Source organism: Thamnophis elegans, chromosome 8 (genome assembly GCF_009769535.1).
Source record: "Thamnophis elegans isolate rThaEle1 chromosome 8, rThaEle1.pri, whole genome shotgun sequence".
NCBI classification, from domain to species: domain Eukaryota; kingdom Metazoa; phylum Chordata; class Lepidosauria; order Squamata; family Colubridae; genus Thamnophis; species Thamnophis elegans.
Window position 1 is genome coordinate 73,006,650 of NC_045548.1, and position 26,780 is coordinate 73,033,429.

Below are 26,780 nucleotides of genomic sequence, written 5' to 3' on the forward strand. Positions count from 1 at the left end.
GCCATCATTGAACTAGGCTGGGTTAAGGACATAACCACTGAATTTGAATAATCTGCTTCTTTGAAATAATGCTAAGGCTTTGACAGAAGCAGCAGATAAATCTGTAGGGAAATCTCCAAGAGAGTCTTGAAAACCATTTGGATGATCAGCCTCCGGGGTAGGCTATGGCGTTTGGCGTTTCATCTCCGTGGAAGCTACAGGTGACCCAAATGTCCAGCTTGATCAGTCCTGCTTTTGGTCGTGCCAACAACGTCATTTGAGCTGGTGAGAGAAATGTGCTCATGAAAAACAACAGAAATGCTTGTGTGCAGAGATTTCCAAAGGACCGTGATATGGAGATCCCCCCACAACCTCTTCCGTCGTTAACATCCTGTGCGTGCCTCACATGAAGTGTTCGTTTGTGGAAATCAACAATTAATCACATTGTATCTGCCTTCAGTGACCATTTTTGACTGAAATTAGCTGGGGATTACCAATATTGCTATGGAAATGTGACGTGTAAGGACGTTTCTGCTTTAGCCTCTTTAGACCACAGTAAACGCTAGCTCCTTGGTGCAACTAACAGATGCGGTGGAAGCAGTTTCCCAGGGTCTCACAACTACCAAATAAAGTAAAAACAACAACGACAACAACCACAGAACTCCACTATTTAATCTTGAAATTGGTTGTGCAGATGATGTAAGAAGAATATACTTTGGATGTTTAAGTGTACTGTTAAATCTATAAGCTTGATAATGGTGGTATCTTCATAGTCTCTTACAATTCAATCTCCTTCTTCCCCACTGGAGCTAATCATCACATGGATTAAGCTGTTTTATCATATGAAAATAGCAAAGGTTCAAGCTTTCATCCATGCATTTTTCTTCTCAACATTATGCTCTTTTTAAAAAAAAAACTTTTATCAGGGGTTTCCTCTTGCAACTCACAAGAAGTATACCAATGAGTACTGCTCAGGTCAAAGTTGACTCTCCAAACAGAGGGTAGCATCTCCTACCAGCTACTTCAAATTGGCTGTGATGCAGAGGCTGTTCCATCACTCCTGCCGAGATCTCAGCCAGATGTGGCCTTTTCGCCATCATAGCCATCCCATAATTCCAACTGTCCCAGAACTATAATCACAATTTCCTACTTGCCAAAGGCCAGATGGGGAACAGTGGATGGAAACTGACCAAGGAGAGAGTCAACCTGGAAACAACCTGTCCAACTGGCTTTTCAAGGGTAGGTCATTTACCAGAGCAAAACCAGTGCAATTCTTTTCTCTGAGTAGGCTTGAATCTGGACCAAAAAGGTTCCAGATAATCAGCTTTCTCTATGGAAGGTTGGCAACTAGGCAAAAGTTATGAAATACAGCCAGATCCTGTGAGATCCTTTTCAAGAAATGGCAAGCCTTTCAACTAAACCTTGGAAACCATGCTTTTCCCAAGGAAAGTATTCAACTACTTCTTGCAGCTACTCAGTTTCTGACAATCCAAAAAAACATGCAAGATGCCACGTCACTCGTCACTCTAGACTCTATCTAACTGGCACTCAATCTGCAACAATAAGAGAGACACTATCTGCTAAGAAAACTATAGAGCGCTCTGGCATGCCTGTACGTGATTTGTCCCACCCAACTTTCCATTAGAGGGTTTAACATATTCAACACAGCTAGGAATCAACACATGCAGAAAGAGTGGAAGAAAATTGACTGTTCTTATTGCCATTGCATTGGCACAAAAATGGAATTTATAACAATTATTGGGCCATCTTTGCTTTAGACGTTTTTAGGGGTTTTGGCAACACAGCTTACATAAGTACATCAAGTCCACATTCTTTACATCATGTGCCATCAAGTCAATGTTCGGTCTAGATTTTCTTCAGGAGGATCTGTCTTCAGTCTGGTGCTTCAAGTCTTGCATAAGAACGGAAGTACAATTAGAACTTTCCAAAATATATGGCATGAGGTCTCCCAAAAATCTATGCAAAATCTCTGCTTATGATTGGTTTTTTTTTTTAGCTTTTAATGGGAATCTGTTTCAGTGGATCAGCCGCTACTTGGAACAACAGTGCTTCTGGGAGCTTTCTGTCTTCCAGGAATGAGGGAAAGCCAGCTGCTTCTCCTGGCAGGAGTGAAGTAGTCAGGCCTGCTCTGGTGGGAAAGATATCATCCTGCTGGTAGTCCTGTACCAACCATACAGGCTTTATACGTTTGTTACAAGAAATGTCCTTCTGGGTTCACTTCCAAGTGGGGTAAAAGACACTGGATTTATGGAAGTTGCTTGGAAAGAAGGTTTATTGATGATGGACAGGACCACTTGTTTTGAGGCCCTGGGGGGAAAAGGGAAGAGATGCTGAGAGTGCGTGAGTTTTATGCCCTCTCTGGGCTTTTGAATTTGAGCTTGTGTTCTGATTGGTTGTCAGACTCCCATGGGGCCATGCAGGGGCAACTATGTAGGCTGTCCTGAGTCCCAGGATTGGTTGACCCTTGCTGGATGATGTAATCTTCCCAGGTGCCATGTGGTGCAGAAAGCTGTCACAGCCAAAAATGGAGCTTGGGAGCCTGTTTTTGCTGGCAGAATGCTTGGGTCACCACAGGTGCCCCATGACACGCCCACCCTGGCCATGCCCACTGTGGCCCCCGGGGTAAAACACAACCCTGACGCGGATGACGAAACCGATGAAGCCGAGTTTGACACCCCTGATCTAGAGTGTGCATCACAGTAGTTTAGTCTAAATGTATGGACATCTAATCTTCAACTCAATTTTTATAGATACAGAGCATCACTAGGTACTACCAAGTGTCTATTAATGATTGCTTTGCATTTCCTTTTAGTGCTTATCTGGGTATGGACTGCCTATGAGGATTTGTCTTGGTCTTTATATTTCCTTTTTAGTTTAGCTTAGTTTAGTTTGGCTCCTTCTTTGCTAAGCTTAGCTTCAAGCATTCTTTAGGTTAGTTCCTTCTTTCCTAAAAAGGAAACTAAGGCAAGAGGAAAACACAGAGATCAATACGCCTCCTTCCCGGCAGCAAGGATTAACACCAGACAAACCACCAAGCAGAAAGCAATAACTTAATCAAGGAATTTCATCATGTCCAAGTGCCAAGCAAAAAATAGCGTACTCCACAGCTCAGCTACAGTCTTCACATCCTTCCGCTTAAGATGGATGTTTTTCAGATCTTCCTGAAATATTTGGGGCCAGATTTTGTTTGGTTTTCTTTGGTCTTCCTCTTTTTCTCCGGCTACAAATCACCCATAGAGTTAAAGCACAGTTGAACACCATTCAAAAGAAGACAATATCCTAACCAAGAAATTATTAAGGAGAAAAAAACTCATCCCTACCAACACTGGAAGGGCCAACAAAGTATATAAATAAGGAGAAAACCCACACTCACTGGCCCTGATGATGTTACCTACTTGGGTAATGAAATGTCTGCAAGCAAATAATCAAGTTCACAGAGCACCAAGGGCTCCACAATTCAGCCTTGAATTACAGATATTTTCTTCTATTGCCCTCTCCAGCTAAAATAGTTATTTTGTTATTTACTACGCAAATTTAGCTACTGACATCTTTTTGAGAGTGACTATTGAGATCACTTCAAGGACTTTGTTTATTCAACATATTAAGAAAAGGATTTATATCTTAGCATTGTATGTATACATTTGTGGCTGCATTGCTCTAAACCTCTTTGGAGTTCAGCCCGATTGTAAGTGAGAAAAAGTTAGTTCATCCTAACTAACTGGTTTACAGACCAGTTCAATTAAACTTACCATGCCCACAGACCAGTGGTGGGTTTCAAAAATTTTTGGAACCTACTCTGTGGGTGTGGCCTCCTTTGTGGGAGTGGCTTGCCGGCCATGTGACCTGGTGGGAGTGGCCATGTGTTTTCTCTCTCTCTCTCTCTCTCTCTCTCTCTCTCTCTCCTTCCTTTTGTCTCTCTGTCTCTTTTTTCTTTCTTTCATCTCTCTCTCTCACACGCTTTCTTTTTTCTTTCTTTCTTTCTTTCTTTCTTTCTTTCTTTCTTTCTTTCTTTCTCTCTTTCTTTCTTTATTCCGTTCTTTCTCTTTCTCTCTCTCTCTGTGTCAGTCTGTCAGTCTGTCTGTCTGTCTGTCTGTGTGTGTGTGTATGTGTGTGTGGCAGTGGTGGGTTTCAAAAAATTTTGGAACCTCTTCTGTAGGTGTGACCTGCTTTCCGGGTCCACTGGTGGAACCTCTTCTAACCGGTTCGGTAGATTTGACGAACCGGTTCTACCGAATAGGTGCGAACTGGTAGGAACCCACCTCTGAGCCACACCCACCCCAGCCACGCCCACCCCATGCTCCTCATACAATACAATACAATACAATACAATACAATAGCAGAGTTGGAAGGGACCTTGGAGGTCTTCTAGTCCAACCCCCTGCCTAGGCAGGAAACCCTATACCATTTAAAACAGATGGCTATCCAACATCTTCTTAAAGACTTCCAATGTTGGGGCATTCACACCTTCTGGAGGCAAGCTGTTTCACTGATTAATTGTTCTAACTGTCAGGAAATTTCTCCTCAGTTCTAAGTTGCTTCTCTCCTTCATTAGTTTCCACCCATTGCTTCTTGTTCTACCCTTATGTGCCTTGGAAAATAGTTTGACTCCCTTTTCTTTGTGGCAACCCCTGAGATATTGGAACACTGCTATCATGTCTCCCCTAGTCCTTCTTTCTATTAAACTAGACATACCCAGTTCCTGCAACCGTTCTTCATATGTTTTAGTCTCCAATCCCCCAATCATCAACAAATTAGAATTACTTGATTATTTATTTTCTTGGTTTTGCTCTCAAATTTCCCCTTTGCTAAAGTTATAAGCATAAACAATGTAACAATAGTAATGTGATTACTATTAGCTATCAATTTATTAATAGAAAATAGTATTTACTATTAATAGCGAATAGTGATAAATAAATGATAAACTGAAGAAACAGTAGGCCACCTAGTTAGCTGCTGCAAGAAGTTTACACAGATTAATTACTAACAAAGATAGTAGCAACAATGCTGTGTTGGCATATCTGTGTAAAATAGCATTTGCAAGAACTGGTAGTATCCGAAAACAGGCAAAGTGTCAGAAAACGAAGAAGCTAAGATGTGCTAGGATTTTAGAATTCAAACAAACGTTGCCACATAACATCCCAGACTTAACAATTGTGGATGAGAAAGAATTTGAAAGTGGCGGTTGCAGCTAGAGGCAGCAGAAGACAAACAAACGAACGAAAATACACCCTGGGGAAAAAAGCCACCAAATATAAAAACCTGCAAATAGAAGTAGAACAACTAAGGGAAAAAAAGGAAAAAATATTAGCAATAGTAATAGACTCCTTGGGTGAAATCCCAAACATCCCAAAATATTTGAACACCATCGACTCTGACAAAATTCCAGCATCAACTGCAAATTGCTGGGAACAGCTTACATTGTGCAAATATATCTTTAACACCGTCAGACAATAATTATAACTAATAAACAAAAATAACATCTGCCAATCCTAGGTTCTTAAGAATAACTCAAGAGGTGGACAAAAACAAATCCAGTGTATATATCTGGTTGAACATTTCTTTTATACTTATGGGCCTCTTTTAGATTTGCCTCTTTTTAAGGTTTTTTTTCTTTTATTTTTTCCATAGGTGCAAATTGTGAGAATAAAAGCTTTCAACTCCTTCTCCTTTACAGAAAGAGGGGGGGGGGGAAATACATGCTTGCTTCAAAAAAAAATGTGATACAACTTGTTTTTGTGTATCTTTATTTCCATCTGCTTCCTTTAATGTCCTCCTCCGCTACTTTCTGCAATCACTGGAAGAAACTTTCAGATTTATGATCCTCTATAATCTCTTCCCCAAGATGGCCCTGAACCCCAATAATTCACCTTGGGAATTAAAGGAATGGTTTATTCAGCTGAAATCATTGGGGAAAGCTCTGTGGGATGCAAAACCTGAAGCATCCACCAGGGGGCAGCAGAAAGAAAAGCAAAACCCAGCGTTGCTGCCCCCCTAGCGGTCATTTGGACCCTTACAGTTCCACTCTGGGAGAGCGCATTCACAGACTAGGAAGCCCTCAGGGATAGTAAATGGGATATCGTAATCTGTTATTGTTATTATTGTCTGACGGGCTTTGTACGAGCATTAACCAGGCGCGCCCCCGACGGGTGTGTCAACTCCCACAGGTGCCACCACCCTGCTCAAGGCGCCCCAACCGTTCGGCTCGCGCACGGCCGCCGGCCACGCGCCCCCTAACGGTTTTTTCACGGCGCGTGCTAGCTAGGCCTCCCCGCCTTTTTTTTTTGGCGCGCAGCTTTCGGGCGAGCGGGGCGTGGCCATGAGACCTAGCCTCCCCCCTCTCTTAACATTCACGAATAGGTAGGCGGGGAGAGAAAAAAAAAAGCTGCCAATCTCGCTGAGGTGGGGTGGGGGCTATGCCTCCTGGCGTCACAACGCTCTTCCGTGACCCAATGGCAAACAAAGGGAGGCGGGCGGAAGGGGACGGCACGGCCTTTCCTCGCCGGGCGTTGGAAAGATGGGAGGGGAAGGCGCGCGAGGAGCGGGGCGTGGCCGCGGCGCCGAGTATTTAAGGCGAGTTCCGCCGTTGGCACGCTGAGTCGCGGTTTGCCGCCGGAGGGGGCGGTAGTGTGGGATCCGCTGGTGGCGTCGCTGCTCCTTTGGATCCGTGGCCTCGGGGGACAAGGAGCGCTTGTGTTTTGTCCGGGGAAGGACGCAAACCGGGACCGCTTCGTTTCCTCGGCTCTTGCCCCAAAGGAGGATTTTACCGTCTTGTGGCCGCAACCGTCCTGCTTGGCTTTGCTTCTCTTGCCCGGCGGGTCGAAGCGAGTGGTCCGGCGTGTCGCCCCCAACGGGGCAGGCGGGCGGGCCATGGAGGAAAAGTACCTGCCCGAGCTGATGGCGGAGAAGGACTCCCTGGATCCTTCCTTCACCCACGCGCTGCGACTGGTCAACCAAGGTGGGGGAGGCGTCCGCGTGGCTCTTAACGGCCCGGGGGTGGGGTGGGGGGGGGCGAGGTGGAGGGGCGGGGGCTCATTGCATTGCCAAACCGAGGCCGGTCCGGTGGGGCGGAGGCGCCGCTTTGCATTGCCTTGTACGGAAGCTCCAGCCTGGGAATCTTTGCCAGGGAAGCGGGTGGGAAGTGACAATAACCGGGGCTTGCACGCCTCGCCGGGGTCCCTCCGAGCACGTGTGAACGCCGGCTAGGTGCGAACTCGCGTCGTCTCGGCTGCTTCCTCCTCTCTCCCTTTTTAAAACCCCGGTTGGATGAAAGCGGCGTTCCTTAAACTCGAGATCCTTCTGGGATGGGCTGGCATGGCAGCTTTTTCTAAATGGGGTGGCCTTGCTGGAGCGCCCCCCCCCCGCAAAAGAAATTAGGGATTAGCCGACAACCCCCCCCCCCCCAAAAAAAAAAATCCACCCAACTCGATTGCACAGCACATGAATCCTGGGCTGAAACGTGTCTGCCTTTTAATCATTTATTTCCCCCCCCCCGCTCCCCCAATAAGGGTGTTGGTATATAGTGAATTTGGGGGTCCTCCTTTCTGCCGGCTTTGTCTTTGACCGCTTTAGGTGCTGCTGGATGGGAAAAGGACAGAATAGGATCTCGGTTAAACCAGCCTCCTTTTTTTTTTGGGAGGGTGGGGGACTGTTTGATTTCCAATGCCGGAGTTGGGAGAAAGAGAAGGCTTTCAGGTTGGAAGTTGCCTACAGGGTTGAAGATTGCGTGCCCCCCCCCCCACCCTCAAAGGCCACTTGGGGCTCGGAAAGATGACCTTTGCTAACCTCCAAGGAGGGATGGAGTCTAAGGAAAAAAGTGGTTCATAGAGGGTCAGAATTATCCTCTCAATGGAAGACTGCACTATAATGTGTGTGTGTGTGGGGGGAGATCAAATAATTGTCAGTGCACAACATATGTACAATGAGATTGGTTGAGCTCCTTCAGTGCACCCCCTCCAACCCAATACAACTCAGCAGTGAAGATTATATATATATATAAATTTAAGGAGCTCTCAGGAACTTCATGTGTAACATGTTCACACTGGTGTAATGGGACTGGGGGTTTGTTAATATGATATATTGGGTTAGGGATATATATATATATCCCTAACCCAATATATCATATTAACAAACCCCCAGTCCCATATATATCCCTAACCCAATATATCATATTAACAAACCCCCAGTCCCATTACACCAGTGTGAACATGTTACACATGAAGTTCCTTAGAGCCCCTTAAATTAGGTGGAGGGGCAATAAGGAAAGGCATTTTAGACTTTCCTAATAGATGAATATTTGTAGCTCACAATTGACAAGGGGTTCTCTGAGCTTGCTTGACTAGCATTGATGGTGATACCTAGTTTGGGTAATGAAACCTCTGCAAGAAGACAAGCCAGCTCAGAGAGAGCACCAAGGATTCCTCATTCTGGACTTTGCCTTCAGCTTTTGAGAAGTTCCCTTCTGGCTACAAGTGATAGTCGCCCTTGTCCTAGGAAGATGATACCAATTGTTTATTAGGAAGATGATACCAGTTGTTTATTTAGTTTTGTCACTCGTCTACAAGATAACAGGAATAAGAATAAACATGAATAAGAACACAGGAAATGGGTACAAATAAATGGGGACTTGATGTAAGTGGGACTTGATGCATGGAGGGCTTTATGGAAATCAGACAGGAGACTTCAAAGGATAATTGGGGGCACGGGAAGGTTTCTGTTGGAAAACTGGAGTTTGGAATGTGTATAGAAAAGGGTGTCCTGAGTTGTGAATTTGGAAGCAAAGGCCAAATGAAGATTGCTTGTCCTTAAGATTGAGCTGATCCCCAGAAGGAATCAAAAGCTGCTCCATTCTTCCTTCCTAGCGGTTGCCTTGTATGTCTGAGACAATTCTAATTTCTGTGGAGTGGAATTTGTCAATGCTTTAGGTGTGCAGGTGTTGTGTAATTGCACAACTCTCAAGTGAATGTCTTCTTTTGGAATGGATTGTTATTGTTGGACTAAAAGGAAGCCTGTGTTCCCTTCAGGGCAGGAAGTGGAAGAAGGGAAAAGAACCTCCTCCTGTTCTTAGTTTAACAGCGAGGATAGAATCTATGGTATTGACTGGCTACCCTGTTAATATCTTTTGTTTTGTGGCTGTCTGTATTCCACAAAATAGGCAGTCTCCTTTGCTTCTAGTTAATCATTGTGGCATTTTTTTTTGCAGCCTGGAAGGACCACTCTTGTAAATGGCTTGCTTTATTTTCCCCCAAACAATGGAATTTTGTGTTCTTGTTTCTGGCTGCCCTGCAAATTTATTTCCTTATTTGAAGAACTTGATGTTCTTTGAGAGCGATCACGAGAAAAGATGACGGGCTTCTCTCTCTCCGTAGTTGCATTGTAAGGTTAACCTGGCTTTTCCTGTCTGGGAAACTGAAAACAACAGATGGTGCTTTTAATAATCGGTAGGTAGGCTTGCAGTGAGTTGCCCAGGGAGTCTGGAATAGGTGGTGTCCTGTTTCCATGGTCCCATTAAAACAAATTCAGCTTATTGACTTAACAGGTGAGAAATATGAATTTTACCCTCCAGCAGTCTTAGAAACACTTGTTACTGCATCTTTAATACGAGATGGCATCAACATTATAAGCTTCCCCTCCAGTATTTTTATTTGGAGCAGCTCCTGATCAATCAAGTTATAGTTGAAGGAATTCTAAGAACAGTTGAGCACTAAACAAAATTCACTGTCACTCTTAGTGGAATGCTTTTGGGTGTTTTGAGGTGTCTTTGGGAGCTTTAAATGTAAAGTAGTTTGAGTCCTCTAGGAGATGCTTGTCTCGTGCATTTGGATACATTAAGTTTTGGTAGCAAATACTTGAGTATTGTTGAAATTGGGTCTGTGGACTGCCACTGGAGTTAATACGGTAATTACATATTTGGAAGCATTGAACATTTTTTGGGGGGGTTCAGTGTCGTTTGCATCACAACAGAATTCGGTTAGGTGGATCAACGGTGTGGTATGGAAGTATTCTTGTGTCAGAATATCTTATTTATGGAGTTAAACTTCATAAACCATGATGCTAAAACGGAAGGCTGTTTTGCTTCGTAGTCCTATTTTAACACTGCAGAGGGAGCCTTGTGTTCAAACTGGGCTTCTTGGCCATGGCTTTAGATGCAAAGGAAACATCGGAGTACATTTTCTAGCAGACTGCTTCTTAAATATTCTAGATTTTGTGTGAACGTTATTGACATATTAGATTTTAGGGATAAAGAACCGGAATTGTTTTCTTAAAAGATAACACCCCCCTGTAAGATTACTTTTTGACAGTCCAACTTGCCTAATATTGATTGCTGCAACTTTAATTCTGCTCATTCAGGAATGCAATAATAAAACAGGGTTTTAAATATCTCTCGCTCAAGACAATATTTAAAGAAGTACAAGCCAGGATTTTTGGGCTAAGTTTGTGTAGAGTGTAAAAAATGCTAGAAGGAAATATTAACATCCCCCCCGCCCCCCGTGATGAATAAATGATGAATAGCCAGAAACAACATATGCGGTACAGTATATGCTATGGTTAATAATTTGCATTCCATGCTTAAGTTCCCAGACCACTTTGTTTTAAGTGGTGCATGCCTGAACATCAATCTCGGGGCTTAACGTTCATCTTTGGTGAGATGCTTATTAATTCAAATTGAGAATGACCTCTTTGGGAATGGGCTGGTAGCCAGTATTTAAACTGCTGTCAAAGGTTATGTATCTTTATACTGTAGATAATCTTAAACCATAGAAAGCTGTGCAGTGTTAATTTGTCTTTAAGTGTCTGTAGGAACAGGTTTGCTATGATAAATTGCTGAAGTTTCACCTAATGTAAGGAAGCACTTGTAGTCTTAAATGTACTATCTCATTTTTTCTATTATTAGGCTTCTAAGGTTGTCCAGCACCATAGTATTCCTGAATCGTATATTAAAGATATTAACCTACACAACACTAATCTAATATTAACATACAGAATCAAAAGGAATGGGGTGCACATTATCTTTAAAACTGCCCCTATGAGATGGCTTTTGATAAATTTCTGAAATTTTGGTGTCTGAATGAAAAGTTCAGGTGAGGGAAGAGCAGTGAAGCTCTTATTTAGCAAAAGTTCTGCATAATATCTGAATTGTCTCAACATCTCTAAGTTGCATGTTTGTATGAATTAAGGAGTTTGTCGGAGGGGACAATAAAAAAAAATCTGTGATGCTTAAAAAGAAAACAGTCCCTCCCATCCCCCCCCCCAAAAAAAGAGATGAGTGATGGTAGCTCAATTTTTAATACAGGTAATTTCTTCTGGTGTGGAAATAGTATTTTCTTTTGAGTAATGCATTTTAAATTGAGAAGTAATGTGCATATTGGAAGTTTAGGAAATTTATTCCAGATATAGAATAAAGATGCACATGAATGCAGCATCATCTTTACTGAATTGTCCATTTTTTTAAAAAAAATCACAGACATAACTGATTTTTAAAATGGGTGGTTGGTTTAATTATAAGTCTTGCTTATTAAACCAATAGTCAAGGCAAGCAAAATTATATTAGGAATGTGAGTGCTTTCCATCAGGGCAAAAATATCCTCTGGTTTAGATAAATTTGAGAAGTTATAGAAAGTACCTGCTATTTCAAAAGCATTTTTAAATGAAAATCTGGAAAAAAAAATCAGACAATTGATATGGAAGATTAATGTCATAGGAATGAAACCTATGTTTAAGGTTACAACCTAAAGAAGAATGCACTTTCCCTAGAAACGTCCCATAGCAGAGCAAATAAATCTGATTTTAATAATCCCATGGGAATCCTTTGGGCAAATGATCTGTCTGAAATGATGCAGCAACCAGTCTTAAAAACATCTGTTTCCATTGTGTAGTCAGTTCTACAGAAACGTGGAGCAATTTCAGCAATGTAGGCTAGAAATCTGATCAGGGTAAGGACTGTAATGGCCACTATATAGGACAAATGGGCAGAAGACTAACAGTGCACCTATGAACACCAGCTAGAAGCCAGATGAGATGATGGAAACTCCTCAATCTCACATCATATGGATAGACTTCACCATAGTTTCAACTGGAAAATCATGAACTCCTGGACACAAGCCAGGTACCAGGGAATTCCTGGAAGCCTGTGGGATAAGACCAACCCTCCATTAATAGACAGATAAACCACATTTAAACGCTAAGGAAGTTAAGGGAATAAAAATATCCGAACTGACCTTCAGCAACAAAGCTGGAATTAATACAAGACAAACAGTCTGGCACAAAACAATATTCTAATCTAGATGTCATCAAGCAAACCACACTCCCATCAACTGTGGCAAGCCAGGCTACTGTGTATAAATGGGGAACAAACCGCACACGTGAAGACAGTGCTGATTTACCCTTGTTGGGTATTGAAACATCTGCAGCATGCATGCAACCAAGCCCCGAGGAAACTACAGACTACATACAATCTGACCAGCAAGACTGTTGTTTTTTTCTCAACTTGGACAAACCTAGAGTTGTTTAGCTTTTTTCTCCAAAGGGACAGTCCGATAAAAGGTAGCTGAACCTGTGACAGGTATATGGGTGGGCAAACAGATTAGAAGAGACCCCCCCCCCCTCTCTGTTGTCTTGGGCTGTAAGTTGTGTTGGGGGGGGGATTGTACTTTTCAGACTCTAGATTTCAGACTCTTAAGATTCCGTTACAGTAAAGTAGTTTATCTGGCCGTGTTTCTCATCTGACCTATCTCACAAGACTGACATGCATTGAGAAAATAATTCTTTGATACTTTAGTCATAAGCTACAAAAATAGTGGCCACATGTGATTCGAGAGATCTCCCATAAATCTAAGAACTTCATCTGATGTAGTCATGCATTACCATAAATGGGTGAGACACATGGGACGTTCATATTTTCTCAAGCATTGATTGATACTTGAATACGGCTTCATTTTTCTAGAACATCATGTTCTTGGGGGGGGAGGGGGAACAGTAACCCCACAAATACTGTGATAAGTTTGGACTGATAAGTAGGACTGAGTATATTAAGCAGTAAATATTATTGGAGAAAGCAAGCATGAACCAATTCTACGTAGGAAATATCAAATTTTATTTTGCTAGTTACAGTGTAAACATGGCAAAAAAGATGCATTTGCTTAGCCCAACCTTAAAACGGTAAAATGTCCATGATTGAACTGTTAAACTGCTGGTTTTTCTGAATGCAAAAGCCACTAGGGGGTAATAGACAGAAAGGAAAAGGCAAAAAAGGTTTTCTTTTTGCATCAGTCTCTATCTACTTTGTACAGAATCATACAAACCTATGTCAAAATTGTTCAAACCTTGACAAATTCAAACTTAGAATAGAATGAGGAATCTTAGAGGTCTTCTAACCCAGTTTCCTGCTTAAGCAGGAGAACCTATATACTAGTGATGGTTAACTTGAGTGTGAGTGCTGGAACCCGGAAGAGCAGTTGGTGATGGTGCATATGCCCACAGAGAGGGCTCTGTGTGCCACCTCTGGCACATCACGGGTCTAGACTCTTCTTAAAAACAGTTATTAAGTCCATACTGTGAACTTCAACTCCCAGAATTCCCGAGACGGCATTTCTGGCACTACAGCTTAGGTCTGAATTAATGTACGGGTATTCCTGACTTATTCCAACAAGTCGGAATTATGGTTGCAAGTTGTTGTGTTGGTAAGTTAAGGCATTCTGGGAAATAATTGGATTTTTTGACATTTTTTTGTGGTGGTGGTTAAGCAAATAAATCCCCCCTCCCTAAGATTTTTTCTTTTTTTTGCTGGAAACAAAGCTTTCTAGAAACTGACAAAAACCATTATTGCAAATTGCAGTTACATGACTGTGGGATGCTGTAATGGTGAGCTGATTGCCATGTGCCTGTTGTAATTTCAGAAACGGGCCGTGAGTAGCTTTTAGTTGGGTCCATTGTAACTACAAATAGCCATAAGCTGAGGACTATCTATACCAGTGTTTCTCAACCTTGGCGACTTTAAGTCATGTGGACTTCAACTCCCAGAATCCCCCAGCCAGCACAGCTGGCTGGGGAATTCTGGGAGTTGAAGTCCACATGACTTAAAGTCGCCAAGGTTGAGAAACACTGCCCTAAAACCTAGGACCAACATTTTAATCCCTGCCCATATGTGGGTTTAAAATAAGGAGGGGTGGGGGCCATTTTGTTCCCATTAAGGACTTTATCTAGAGGTAGATTCATAAGCAGATATCCCAAACTGAAGCTTAATGGAAACCATGTATTAATAGTTGCACAAAAACAGAGGAAATTGAGTTTTCTATAAATAGCAAAATACATTTCCTTTGTAGAACCGTTTTTTTAAAAATACACTGACTCAGAAACACAACCCCTCTAGTAGTTAACGCCTAGATTTGACCCTCAAGCATGACTTTAAATGCTTTAAACTCCCCTCATTGTCTTTCAGCCATCCTATTGTCAGAAAAAAAAACCTGTTCTACATGAATTAGTCTGCTGGCAGAGCAGAATAGAAACTGCCATCGTATTTGTGCAGGCCAGAGAATTTAAGGAGGCGTTCAAGACAAAGCTAATCATGGCTCTCCAGTTAGAGCAAAAGTGGCCCTGAACCTTGGATGTCCTTAGCTAATAGACCTTACTTAGATATTTGCTGAGCAGACAACAGTTGCCCAAGATAGTGGCAATTATTTTTGCTTCTCCCAAACTACATAAATAAGCCACGCAGGGCCTTAAAAGTTGTCGAGAAAAGAACCAAGTTCTCGGAACAGCCTAAGAGGGTTGCTGGGAACAAAACCATTAATCATCTTTCATTATGGCAGAAAAGATGCTTTCTGGATGAGGGCCTCCCACCGGTCAAATTTGGGATTTGACCCATCCATGGGTCTTTATAACGCTAGGCTCCTGCTGGAGTGTGGAAACAGGCTGAGGCGAAGTTTTAAGAAGAGAATGCTAATACAGTAAATGAAGCTAGCCAATAAAGATGCTGATCCGTACAGTTTTTAAGTTCATTAAGATTTTACACCCAACTTTCTGGGCAACCAGCTTGGGCTCAAGTGGAGTTATATGGAAGTTTCCTTGACCATGTGCTGAACGACTCAAAGAATTAAGGAGTTCGTTTTCCGATTGGCTTCGCAAATGTTAGCGATCTGCCAGACGGGCAGAAACAACAGCAATTAACGTGCTTTTTCCTCTTGGTGTTCCAGAAAAAAAACACTCACTGTAGAACGTGTTAGAATTACACACTTTAATAGTTAGTCTTGTGTGGCACTTGCTGAAAAGGGATCCTTACAGGAAATGTAGTTTGTCACTTCTGTTTATAAGGAGGTTGGGGAGGAACACGAGCCAGTCTTGGGTGTGGAGGAAAGCTCAGACGAGGACTCTGCGTTGGAGACAGAGAGGGAGCTGGACAGCAGTGAGGCAGAGGAACAGCTGGAGCCTGTTACCAATGTCCGTCCGCAAGGGGAGTGGGCTTTTGCAGGAAACAATTTATTCATTCTGTTTATGAATGAATAGAAAGAAAGACTGTGCCAAGTTTTGCTTTGCCCTGTGTTTGAAAACTATCTTATCAGTGCTCCAAACGAGATAAAGTGCATGTGGAATAAACATTCCTCTGAAAGACTGTTGGCTAAGCCTTGCTGACAGTGGTGTGTATAAAAGAGGTTTTGCTGATACCAAGGCTTCGCTTGTTGCTTTCTAAGGAAGCCTGGGTCAGAACACAGTCCCGACTTTACCTTTCATAAATGTTTGCACTGTATACTTAGATCATAGTATCCAAAATTGTCATTTTTCATGCTTTTCGCTAACTGCTTGCTGGTGGGGTGAAGATATCAGAACGGTTTCATTCTTATTTCAGCTTGTTTTGCCCATACATAGAGATGGTGAGATATACTGGCAGTCCTTCATTTATGCCCGGTCCCTTAAAGACCTATCAGAATTACGATCAATCTCTCAAGGACTATTTGAAATCCTGAACACTTCCCCATTGTCATATGTGGTTGCATTTTGGGCACTTAGCAACTATGAGGGTGAAGGTTCATTCTCTGAGCTTGTGGGTTGGCTTTTCAGATGTTTCATTACCAGGCTAGGTAACATCTTCAGCAGAGTTTAGGGCAGGAGTCAGCAACCCATGGCTCTGGAGCCGCATGTGGCTCTTTCATCCCTCTGCTGTGACTCCCTGTTGTCGGTTGCCTCCACAATTGATAGAGCTTTCAGTTAGGACAGGTAGAGGAAAAAGGATGCCGTGCTAGGAGGAGACTCGGTGGTGGGGGAACCAGACTTCCAGTCTGCTCCAGAATTGAATGGGGGGAGGGAGGCTTCCATTTTGGACCTTTGTGGCTCTTTAAATGTTTACGTTTGCCGAACACTGGTTTAGGGGATGTCAGTGTCGATGTTCTTCTGTTTCTAACGGCTTCAGTGTGGGTGTGTCAAGTGAGGGTCTTGTGATGGGTCAAGTATGAGTCATTGAGAGACTTGTGATAGAGAGATTACATCAGGTGACGTCATTGGAAGGTAAACTGCTGGTGGGTGGGCTAGAGTACTTTGATTGAGGGTCAGGGCTGTTTCTGGTTGGCTGTGTGGTTGATTTGGACTCTGAGGGCTTTGTAAGCTAGTTGTAAGTCAATGCGCCTGTTGATGGTATTACTTGTAGAGTGCCAGGATTTGATGAACTCAAGAGCATGGTGGGTGGTAGCTTGCCCCATGATTTTTGTTTCGCTCCAATCGAAGTGGTCACGTTTGATGTTGGTGTGGGCAGAGATTAAGTATTTGGGATCATGATGTTTGAAATGCCAACTGGTGTTCGTGGATCCTGGTTTTTAATTGGCATGATGTTTATCCCACTGAGCAACTAGCCTGCATTTGTGGACATTTCCATTGGCCTGCAGTGACATGACGACAATTTACAAAGTTTTTTTTTTGTTGGAAACAAGCATTTACTTTCGTTTTCCAACAAAACTGCTCATCACAGACTATGGATTTGCTTTGCAATCATGGAATTTGCTTTCCGATTGCTGTAAGAAAGATTGTGTTGGATCTGGTCAAAACATGGCGACTTGCTTAAGAACCAGCAGGCTTTACAATTGCAATTCCAGATTCAGTTGTCGTGATAAGTCAGGAACTACCTGTAGTAGCTAAACATAGATGCCATAGTTATTTTTAGGCCACGTTCAACCATAGAAACTCACTGGCTGTCTTTTGGGCCAGTCACTGACGTGGGGCCCAAGCTGTGTCACAATGCTGGTTCTGAGGAGGAGGAGGAGGAGGATGACGACGACGACTACAAGCCGAGGTGGCGCAGTGGTTAGGGTGCAGTACTGCAGGCCACTTCAGCTGACTGCTATCTGCAGTTCAGCGGTTCAAATCTCACCGGCTCAAGGTTGACTCAGCCTTCCATCCTTCCGAGGTGGTTGAAATGAGGACCCAGACTGTGGGGGCAATATGCTGACTCTGTAAACCGCTTAGAGAGGGCTGAAAGCCCTATGAAGCGGTATATAAGTCTAACTGCTATTGATATTGCTATTGCTACCACCCCATCATGTGGTGCTCAGGTCCCGAACCTGGGATGCCAACTTTCCAGTGGACAAGCCCAGTATCTTAACTGCTGAGCCATTATGTCACCCCATCAGTGGTATCAGTGACCATATATAATTATGTCTCGGCCTCCTTATTAGAAACCAGAAAATGCAGGAAATTTGTGTTCAGTATTCATAAGCAGGGAAAAGCAGAAAAAAGTATCTTCCATGGGCCAACGTTACAAGTGTTTAGTGTGATCCACCTCACACTTGAGCAACAAAAGACACTGGCTCTCCTAAATCTAAATGTGAGGAGGATGAAGAGCAGTGGTGGTGTTCCTCCCGGTTTGGATTGGTTTCAGCCGAACCAGTTGGCAGCTTGGGTCGCCTGAACCAGCAGTGACCCAGGCCCCCGAACTGATTCTCTCAGCGGTGCCGCAGGGACCACCATCTTGTTTTTTGCTTCTCAGCAAACCAGAACCCACCCCTGAGCAGGAGGAGGAAAGAGGGCAAGTTGGGTACTTTGAAATCCTTTAGAAAGAGCAGGTATACAACAATAAATTCTGCATAAATCGTTGTCCTACTTTTACGTTAACATGCTCTTCTGTTTTCTACCAAAACCTTGCTGTTCCTGCCTTGAACTTGGGGTAGAAAATTGATCCGTCATACTATTTGCTTGTATTTTTGAAAGGACTAGAGGCTGATTTGGAAAGGGGTGCCTGCGTTATCTCAGGTTAGGCTATGTCCTAAAACCGAGCCGATTGACCTGTGAAATTGAAACTAAAGAGCATGTCGTACTTGCAGGAAAAGGATGAGCTACTTTGGGGCTTTTCACTGGCCCTTCACTCTTATGTATGATCATGAGAAATATAATACAGGTAGTTCTTGACTTACAACAATTTGTTTAGTGCAATAGCAATAGCAATAGTTAGACTTATATACCGCTTCATAGGGCTTTCAGCCCTCTCTAAGCGGTTTACAGAGTCAGCATATTGCCCCCAACAACAATCCGGGTCCTCATTTTACCCACCTCGGAAGGATGGAAGGCTGAGTCAACCTTGAGCCGGTGAGATTTGAACAGCCGAACTGCTGAACTGCAGTCAGCTGAAGTAGCCTGCAGTGCTGCATTTAACCACTGTGCCACCTTGGCTGTGACGTTTGAAGCTACAGCATCACTCAAAGAAGTGCCTGTTTTTTACACTTAACAGTGGTTACAGCACCACATGATCAAAATTCAGATGCTTGGCAACTGACTCATGTTTATGACGGTTGTAGTGTCTGAGGGTTACATGATTAACTTTGGTGACCTTCCGAAAAGCAAAATCAATGGGGAAGCCAGATTCACCTAAGAACCATGCTACTCATTTAACAAGTGTAGTGAATTCACTTAGGAGGATGCGGTGGCTCAGTGGCTAAGACGCTGAGCTTGTCGATCAGAAAGGTCGGCAGTTTGGCGGTTCGAATCCCTAGTGCCGTGTAACGAAGTGAGCTCCCCTTACTTGTCCCAGCTTTTGCCAGTTTGAAAGCATGTAAAAATGCAAGTAGAAAAATAGGGATCGCCTTTGGTAGGAAGGTAGCAGCGTTCCGTGCGCCTTTGGTGTTTAGTCATGCCGGTCACAGGACCGCGGAGACGTCTTTGGACAGCGCTGGCTCTTTGGCTTTGAAACAGAGATGAGCACCGCCCCCTAATATTCACTTAACATCTGTGACAGGAAGGTCGTAAAGTGGAGCGAAGCTCCCTTAACAAATGTCTCACTTGACAGCAGATATTTTGTAGCTCGGTTGCCATCGTAAGTCGAGGATTAGCTGTAATGAGGATGGAGAGTAAATACAGAAAATTATTATTATTATTTTTTTAGCTTACTGCACTTCGCAAATTCAAGGTCTTGGCTGTAAATTGTAACAGGCGTTTTGAAAATAACACAAACAGTGACACACACGCCCATTTCCAGAGGAGAGGAACAAAAGGCGTGTTCGTTTTTCTAAGCTGTAAGCCAAGAATGGGGACCAAACAGTGCAGCTGAAATGTACAGCGATGGGCGAATGCTTTTTTGTTTTAAAGATGGCACTTAACGCTAATAGCTTATGCAGCAAACATTCAACATTATTGTCTTCAGGGAGTATTTATTTGTTGTAATTATAGAGTGACTCTTCAAAGAAAAAAAGAGGGGGGAAAAAAATCCAGAACTTGGCTGCTGACCAGAACGATTTCCATCAATTTGTAACCACCTAAATGATTCTGGGTCGACTTCTTCTCAAAGAAAATGCATGGTGGTATTTAAGAGTAAAAGATGATCATGGTGGAAGGATATAAATATATATAAAGGTCATTTCGTTATTATTGAACAGGCCTCTGATATACATGATGTGGAAGTTGAGCTGCGATGGTTTAACGTCCGATGGGGTGGAGGATTGGATCTCCTCCAACTGTTAATAACAGGCAAGGCAATCCTAACTCTTGAACTTGTCTGATAGGAATAGCCTTTTCATCCTAATACAGGTAGTCCTCGACTTACAAGAGTTCATTTAATGACAGTTCAAAGTTACAAAGGTACTGAAAAATGTGACGGACGACCATTTTTCAACTTGCGTTGCAGCATCCCCATAGCCACACGATTTATATTCGGATGCTTGACTTGCATTTATGACGGTTGCCATGACCTGGGGTTCACGTGATCGACCTTTTGACAAGCAAAGTTAACTGGGAAGCCAGATTCACTTAACAACCTTGTTACTAATTTAAGAATTGCAGCGATTCAATGCGCTGTAAAAGCGGATTGTAAGAGTAATTTATAAATGTGGCGAGAAAGGTCGTAAAATGGAACAAACTTAAGTTTGGGCTCAGTTGCGATTGTTAGCTGAGGAATACCTGTACGCTGGTACCTCAGTACTCATAGTTCATTAGTTCCACATTATGCGATGAGTACCAAACAGATTTTCCCATAAGGAAGAATTTAGTGAGTCATGAGGTTCCAGCTTGTGCATTGAGTACTAAACAAACAAAGAATACCAGGACAAAGCTTTCACATCAGAATGCATTGAGTACCAAATTAAATGAGTTTCAAAGTAGTTGAGTACCAAGATACTACAACACCACCCCCACACAGATATGCAATACCCCTAGATTTACTAGGCTAGTAATGGGAAGGGCTGTTCTTGAACATTGGGTGCTATCTAACGTCACCTTTAGGCAAGAAAAAACACATAGATGTAGAATGGATAGTGTTTGGTTCTCAATAGTAACTGAGAGAGATGTCCTGGTGGACAACCATTTAAATATGAGCCAGCCGTGTGCAGCAGCTACCAAAAAAAAAGCCAACACAGTTCTAGGCTGCGTAAACAGAGGGATAGAATGGAGATCATGAGAAGTGTTACTATCACCTTATAATGCTTTGGTAAGACCACATTTGAAATACTGCATCCACATTTGGTTGCCACAGTGTTAAAAAGATTTTGAGATTCCAGAAAAAGTGCAGAGAATGGGGTCCACTTTACCACTGTCTTGCTTAACAACAAGAAATTAAGTGGAGGGCTGCCTGTGTTCCTGAAAGCTACTCATGGGAGGAAAATAAGTGATCTGAAGTGGATGTAAAACTTGCAATGGTATGTCATAAGAGAAATATATCATAAGAAAAACTAACATAAAAAGAAGCTTTAAGACATTTCCAGGAATACAGAGTCCTAATTTGTCAACATTGCCAGGGATGGAAGAACTTGGAATTAAAGCAGCCTAATGGTTATACTGGACATTTTGCAAAGTTCTGAGAACCACAACACACCCTTTGCCACCACAAGAAATAGAAAAATTATTAACAGGACAAAGCCCCCTAGCTTGTTAATCTGGGGGTTGCCCCATCAAACAGACAACAGCATTGAAGATCCTCTTCTTTACAATAAAAGTGTGTATAACACATAGCTGTCGAACAATAGAACAACTTGCTGTCAGAAGTTCTGGGCACTTCATCGCTGGAGGTTTTTAAGAAGAGACTGGACAGTCATTTGTCTGAAATGGTACAGGGCCTCCTGCTTGAGTGTGGGTGGTGGTGGACTAGAAGACCTCCAAGGTCCCTTCCTGCTCTATTCTGATTGATTAGGTGCACTATCTGATCTTTATCTGCATTTGTTTCTATCTGTAAATCCAATCTCATACTCATTTCCTTGCAGCAGGTTGTAGAAGAACAGTAAAAGTTTTTCCCCTGTAATTATTGTCTGGGCCAAATAGAATAGAATGGAATGAAATAATAGGAATTGGAATTGAGGATAGAATAGGATTAAATGCTAACTCAACTGACTTGGAGCGATTCTGGGCAGTTTATCATTGTTAAAACGTGTAAAACCAAGAAGAATGCAAAAAGACAAAAGCAATCCTACACAAAAAGAAACCATGATGGGAGAAATGGTTCTTTTATTTCCATGTTAAAGATATGGGATGGTAACCCAGCCATTTAACGCTAATGGTTTTTTGCTCAGCTTAACTGGTAGTGATTCTTTTGCATGCCAGCTGTCCTCATAAAGGATCCTCCTTTGCAATTATTTTTTCAGTCACCCACAGAAGACTCTTTCCACCACAGTGGGCACAGTGACAACCCCCGAATGTGGTGCCTGACTGCTCTAACTCATTTTGAGCGTCGCAGCGGTATCGCAAACAAGTACAACGATACAGGATCCGGAACCCACCACTGCCACAGAGAGCACGTGCCACAGGTTTGCCATCACGGCCATAGGTGTTAATCAGAATTGAAATGATAGTGCTACTTCTTAGCGATTGCCTCATCCTCAGGCGTTCTAGCAGTCCTCGACTTACTGGCTGATTAGCAATCAAAGTTACGACAAACCTATCTTGGAGCTACTTATGTCTCAAATTCAAAGTTATGACAGTCTCTCTCTCCTCCCCCCCCCTTTGCATGACCAAGTCAGGTGCTCGGCAATTGGGCTGTATTTATAACTGTTACGAATGTCACACAATTGTTTTCAATAGTTTTGACGAAAATGAGCAACTTCAGTTTTCGACAAAACTGCACCTGTGACAGGCCATTGGTTCCCTTAATGGCCATGGTGGACACTTTAGACCAGTGGTGTCCAAACTTGGGAACTTTTAAGACTTGTGGACTTCAACTCCCAGAATTCCCCAGCCAGGCTAGTTGGGGAATTCTGAGAGTTGAAGTCCACAAGTCTTAAAAGTTCCCAAGTTTGGACACCACTGCTTCAGACCTACCACGTTGGCTTAATGACCATTCTACGACCTTTGCGACTTCCGAGGTTCCATTGTGTTTTGACCCCCTCCTCCGTCCAGTAACGAATGCCGAGACAAGCTTAACTGGAATGTACTTTATTAGCAAGACGCCAAAACTTCGGTGGCTGAAAGCCAAGCATAACAACAGATAAGGACCTTGGCAGCAACTCAGACAAGCCTCGGCAGCAATCCAGCCTGCCAAGCTAGTACAAAAGTTACCCAACTTTTAGTCAATGCGTTGACTTCTGCAAGAGGGGCGTGTGCACAAGCAGCCTTTTTATAGTCTGGAGAGGAGCCTAATGACCACCAGCTGAGTGCAATTACCTCCTGTAACTGCGCAACTCTTCCTGACGCCTAGTAGCTCTTCGGTGCCGTGCATCCAGGAACAACTCACTGCCGGCGTCCGGCTCATTCTCCCTTGTCTCCTCCCCACTGGTCCAAGGCTCAGGTGCCTCCCGGTGGCCAACCAGCCTCTCTGCTCCCTGTTCAGAGTCGGAACCCTGTCCAGGGTCCTCCACATCCTCCAAAGCCGACTCATAGGGCCCCTCGCTGTCAGAGTCTGGTGGCAGCTCTAACGGCTCCTGCTGGGCCACAACACATTGGGGTCTTAAGTCAAGGGCTACATTCTGGATTTCTTTTGTTTTTTACTGCAACAGGTCCAGGGTGAAAAGCAATGGACGCCCAAGCTCAAAATAACCTCATTGTGCCTAACGGCTGTAACACATCTGGAAGCCGAATGACGTAGGTTGCTTTTGGCAGCTGTTGATGTTTGCCATCTCGGGCAACGTCCCAAGTTTAGGCTTGTAATACCTATTATTATTACGAGCAGCAGATGTTAATATGGAACGTGGAGTGACGTGGCATCGTGGGAATATAGATGTTTACCGGAAAAGAGATGAAAACACGCAAAGGGGGAAGCCTGGTGCTACGGCTGTGCCCAGCACTCCATAAATGGAAATTATCCTGAAGGTGGAACTAAGCATGAACTGGCATCTGACTCTTGAGTTGGATGTATTACGCTAATTTAATCTGTATTCTAGGGTCTTCTGATGAGTAATCTCTTGCTTTATGTAATACGGAAAGTCTTTGACCTATGATCATAGTTGAGCCCAGAATTTCTACGTGAGAAATTTGTGAAGTGCATTTTTGTCCTATTATTAAAAAAAAAAAAATCATTAAGAAAGCTAAGATCGCGGCATCTGTCCCTCTCAATTCCTGGCAAATAGATGGGGAAGAAATAGAGGCAGTGACAAATTTTATTTTCCTGGGCTCCAAGATCACCACAGATTGGAACTGCAGCCAAGAAATTAAAAGACGCTCCTGGGGAAGAAAGCTATGGCAAATCTAGACAGCATACTAAAAAGCAGAGACATCCCCCTGCCAACAAATGTGTGTATAGTCAAGGCTGTGGTTTTCCCAGTTGCAATGGATGGCTGTGAAAGTTGGACCATAAGAAAGGCTGAGCGCCATAGAATGGAGGCCTTTGAACTCTGGTGCTGGAGAAGACTCCTGCGAGTCCCTTGGACTGCAAGGCGATCCAACCGGTCAGTCCTAGAGGAGATCCACCCTGACTGCTCTTTAGAAGGCCAGATCCTGAAGATGAAACTCAAAAGACTGGCCACCTAATGAGAAGGAAGGACTTACTGGAGAAGAGCCTCATGCTGGGAAAGATGGAGGGCAAAAGAAAAAGGGGACAACAGAGAACAACCTCCTCTTTTCAGGAGGTGAGAAAAGAAGGTCACGTGATCCCCCGTCATAAATATGAACCAGTTGTCAGGCATTCTGAATGTAAATCACGTGACCTTGGGGAATGCTGCAGCAGTCATAAATGTGAAAAATGGTCATAATTTCTTTTAGTGCTGTTGTAACTTCAAATAGTCATTAAATGGCCACTAAAATTGATTCAGCAGGCACAAATCATTTTTTTTTCCACGGTGCAATCATTAAAATATTTTCCTCTTAAAATTACTGGAAAATTACTAGTCAATCTAAATACAGGTAGCACCCAAAGGTTCCCTGCTATGAATTGTATAATGCCAGTTTTGTGTTTGTATCCATCTTATTGAGTCATAGAATTAAAAAGGGGAGAAGCTGGAAACTGCTATAGTTTTGCTATCATTTATTGTTGAGGTATTTTATTTCACTTGTGAACTAAGACAGCTGCAAGGTTTAGTAAATTACGAGCATGTTTTTCCAGTAATTTTTTTTAGAAGAAAATATTTTAATGATTGCATGTTGAAAAATGTTGATTCGATAATCCGTCAGAACACCCAAACCATTAGAACCAACATTATATTCCCAAGACCCCAAGAAACAGGTATTGTTCCCCTTGACAAAGGAAATGATGGAATAAGTGGGAATTGCCCTATTGTAGCAGCTGCCTCTTTGTAAATTGAAATGTATAGCCGTGATTTCCTTGCTTTCAGTTTTTTTTAAATTTCTCTTGCATTTTCTGCGCAGTTATATTATAATGCATAAGTTTGTGCTTTCATGAAGGACTGAACGGGTCTTGGTAGCCTACGCACTGAAAGGCTTGGAAAACAACTCTTTGCTGTAGAAAAATTAAATGATAAAATCATTTATGGCTTTGAAGATTGTTTTTTTAAAAAAGGAGCTGGATTAAGTGAGGAGCTGAGGGGACTTGTATAACATTTAAGAGAGAAGAGAGGATGGTAAGATTGTAATTATCTGTTGAAGAGAAGGTTAGAAGTCCTATTTCATAACTTTACATTTCTTTCCTTCTGATTTGCCTTTGGCTTGAATGCGAAATTCTTAATGCAAATAAATAAATACAGTAAACCCATGATGGTGAACCTATGACACGCAGAGCCATATTTGCATGCATGTGCTGGCCAGTTCCACCACAAATGCGCGAATGACAAAAGCGCGCCTGACTAAACCGCGGTGACAAAACCGCGCCGACAAAACCGTGCCGACGAATGAGCGCTGAAGCGCGCCGACAACAGCACGCCAACAGAAGCGCGCTGTAACCCTAACCTTAACTTAAATCGCGCTTCTGTCGGTGCGCTGTTGTCGACACGCTTTTGACATTCGCGCATTTGTCGGGTCACGGTGCTGGCCAGCTGATTTTTGGCCTTCCAGAGGGCCAGGGGAGGGTCTTTTCGCCCTCCCCAGGCATCACGAAAGCCTCCGGAGCCTAGAGAGGGCAAAAATACCCCCTCCCCACGCGGGAGAGGTCATTCAGGCATGCGCAGGTGGGTGGGCACACGCACACTCAATAGTGCGCACGTACCCAGTTTGGGCACACCTTTAGAAAGAAGTTAGCCATCACTGTAGTAAACCACGCATCCAAAGATTATTCCATGTTTCATTGCTGGATTTCATTGACTTCCCATGTGAAGACACTAAAAATCACGAGAATGAACGTGCACGGAAAGAGGAACTGCAATCCTTTTTTTTTTTTTAACCTTGAACAACCCAGTTCTGTCCGTGGATTTGCTAGAAGCCGATCTCTGACCTCAGAGGCTTTGCAGCAGATGATTGATATGTCTACAAAACACCGTTTTCGAAGCGCCTTTCCTTTAGGTAGAAATTGTATGAGCCTGAGCTCCAAAAAATAGCTATAAAAAGTGTCTAGCGGTGTGAAAATTGGGAGTTTGGGGCTATGCATGCTTGTCGCTTTGAGATTCTTAAATGGTTCCAGAATGTTGCTTGCCACCTGTTTCATATAAGCGTTAAAATGGCCTGCATAATTTAGAGACAGCGGTTTGGACAAGTTTATAAGAGCGTAGCTGTTAACCCGCCGTTGCCCGGGTGTTTGTTTATCCCAATCCTGTATTAGACATTCACAAATGTCTGCACCAAATGTAATTTCTAATGTTGGATTTTCCCCCTTACCAGAGGGAGCCCTCTTGTGGAATATAGTGAAGCCGTTACCATGGCAACTCCCCTCCTGTGCAATAGAAACTACTTTAAGGCAGTACAGTAGAAGCAATTTTAAGGTACAACAGGCTGTATCTTAACAGAACACACATCCCGGGATGTCTTGGGGTGAGGGTTGCCTTACCCCACAGTATTTGTTTCCAGAGATT

At 43.1% G+C, this 26,780-nt stretch overlaps 1 protein-coding gene across 1 annotated transcript in view; it reads left to right on the forward strand.

Annotated features, from left to right (window-relative positions):
* The first annotated feature begins 6,599 nt into the window (after window positions 1–6,599).
* Window positions 6,600–26,780, forward strand: part of KHDRBS3 (KH RNA binding domain containing, signal transduction associated 3) — a 127,194-nt gene continuing 107,013 nt past the window's right edge. Inside the window, exon 1 of the mRNA XM_032223055.1 lies at window positions 6,600–6,955. Within this exon, the coding sequence (XP_032078946.1) occupies window positions 6,868–6,955 (88 nt within the window). The 5' untranslated portion in view covers window positions 6,600–6,867. The remainder of the gene's footprint in view (window positions 6,956–26,780) is intronic.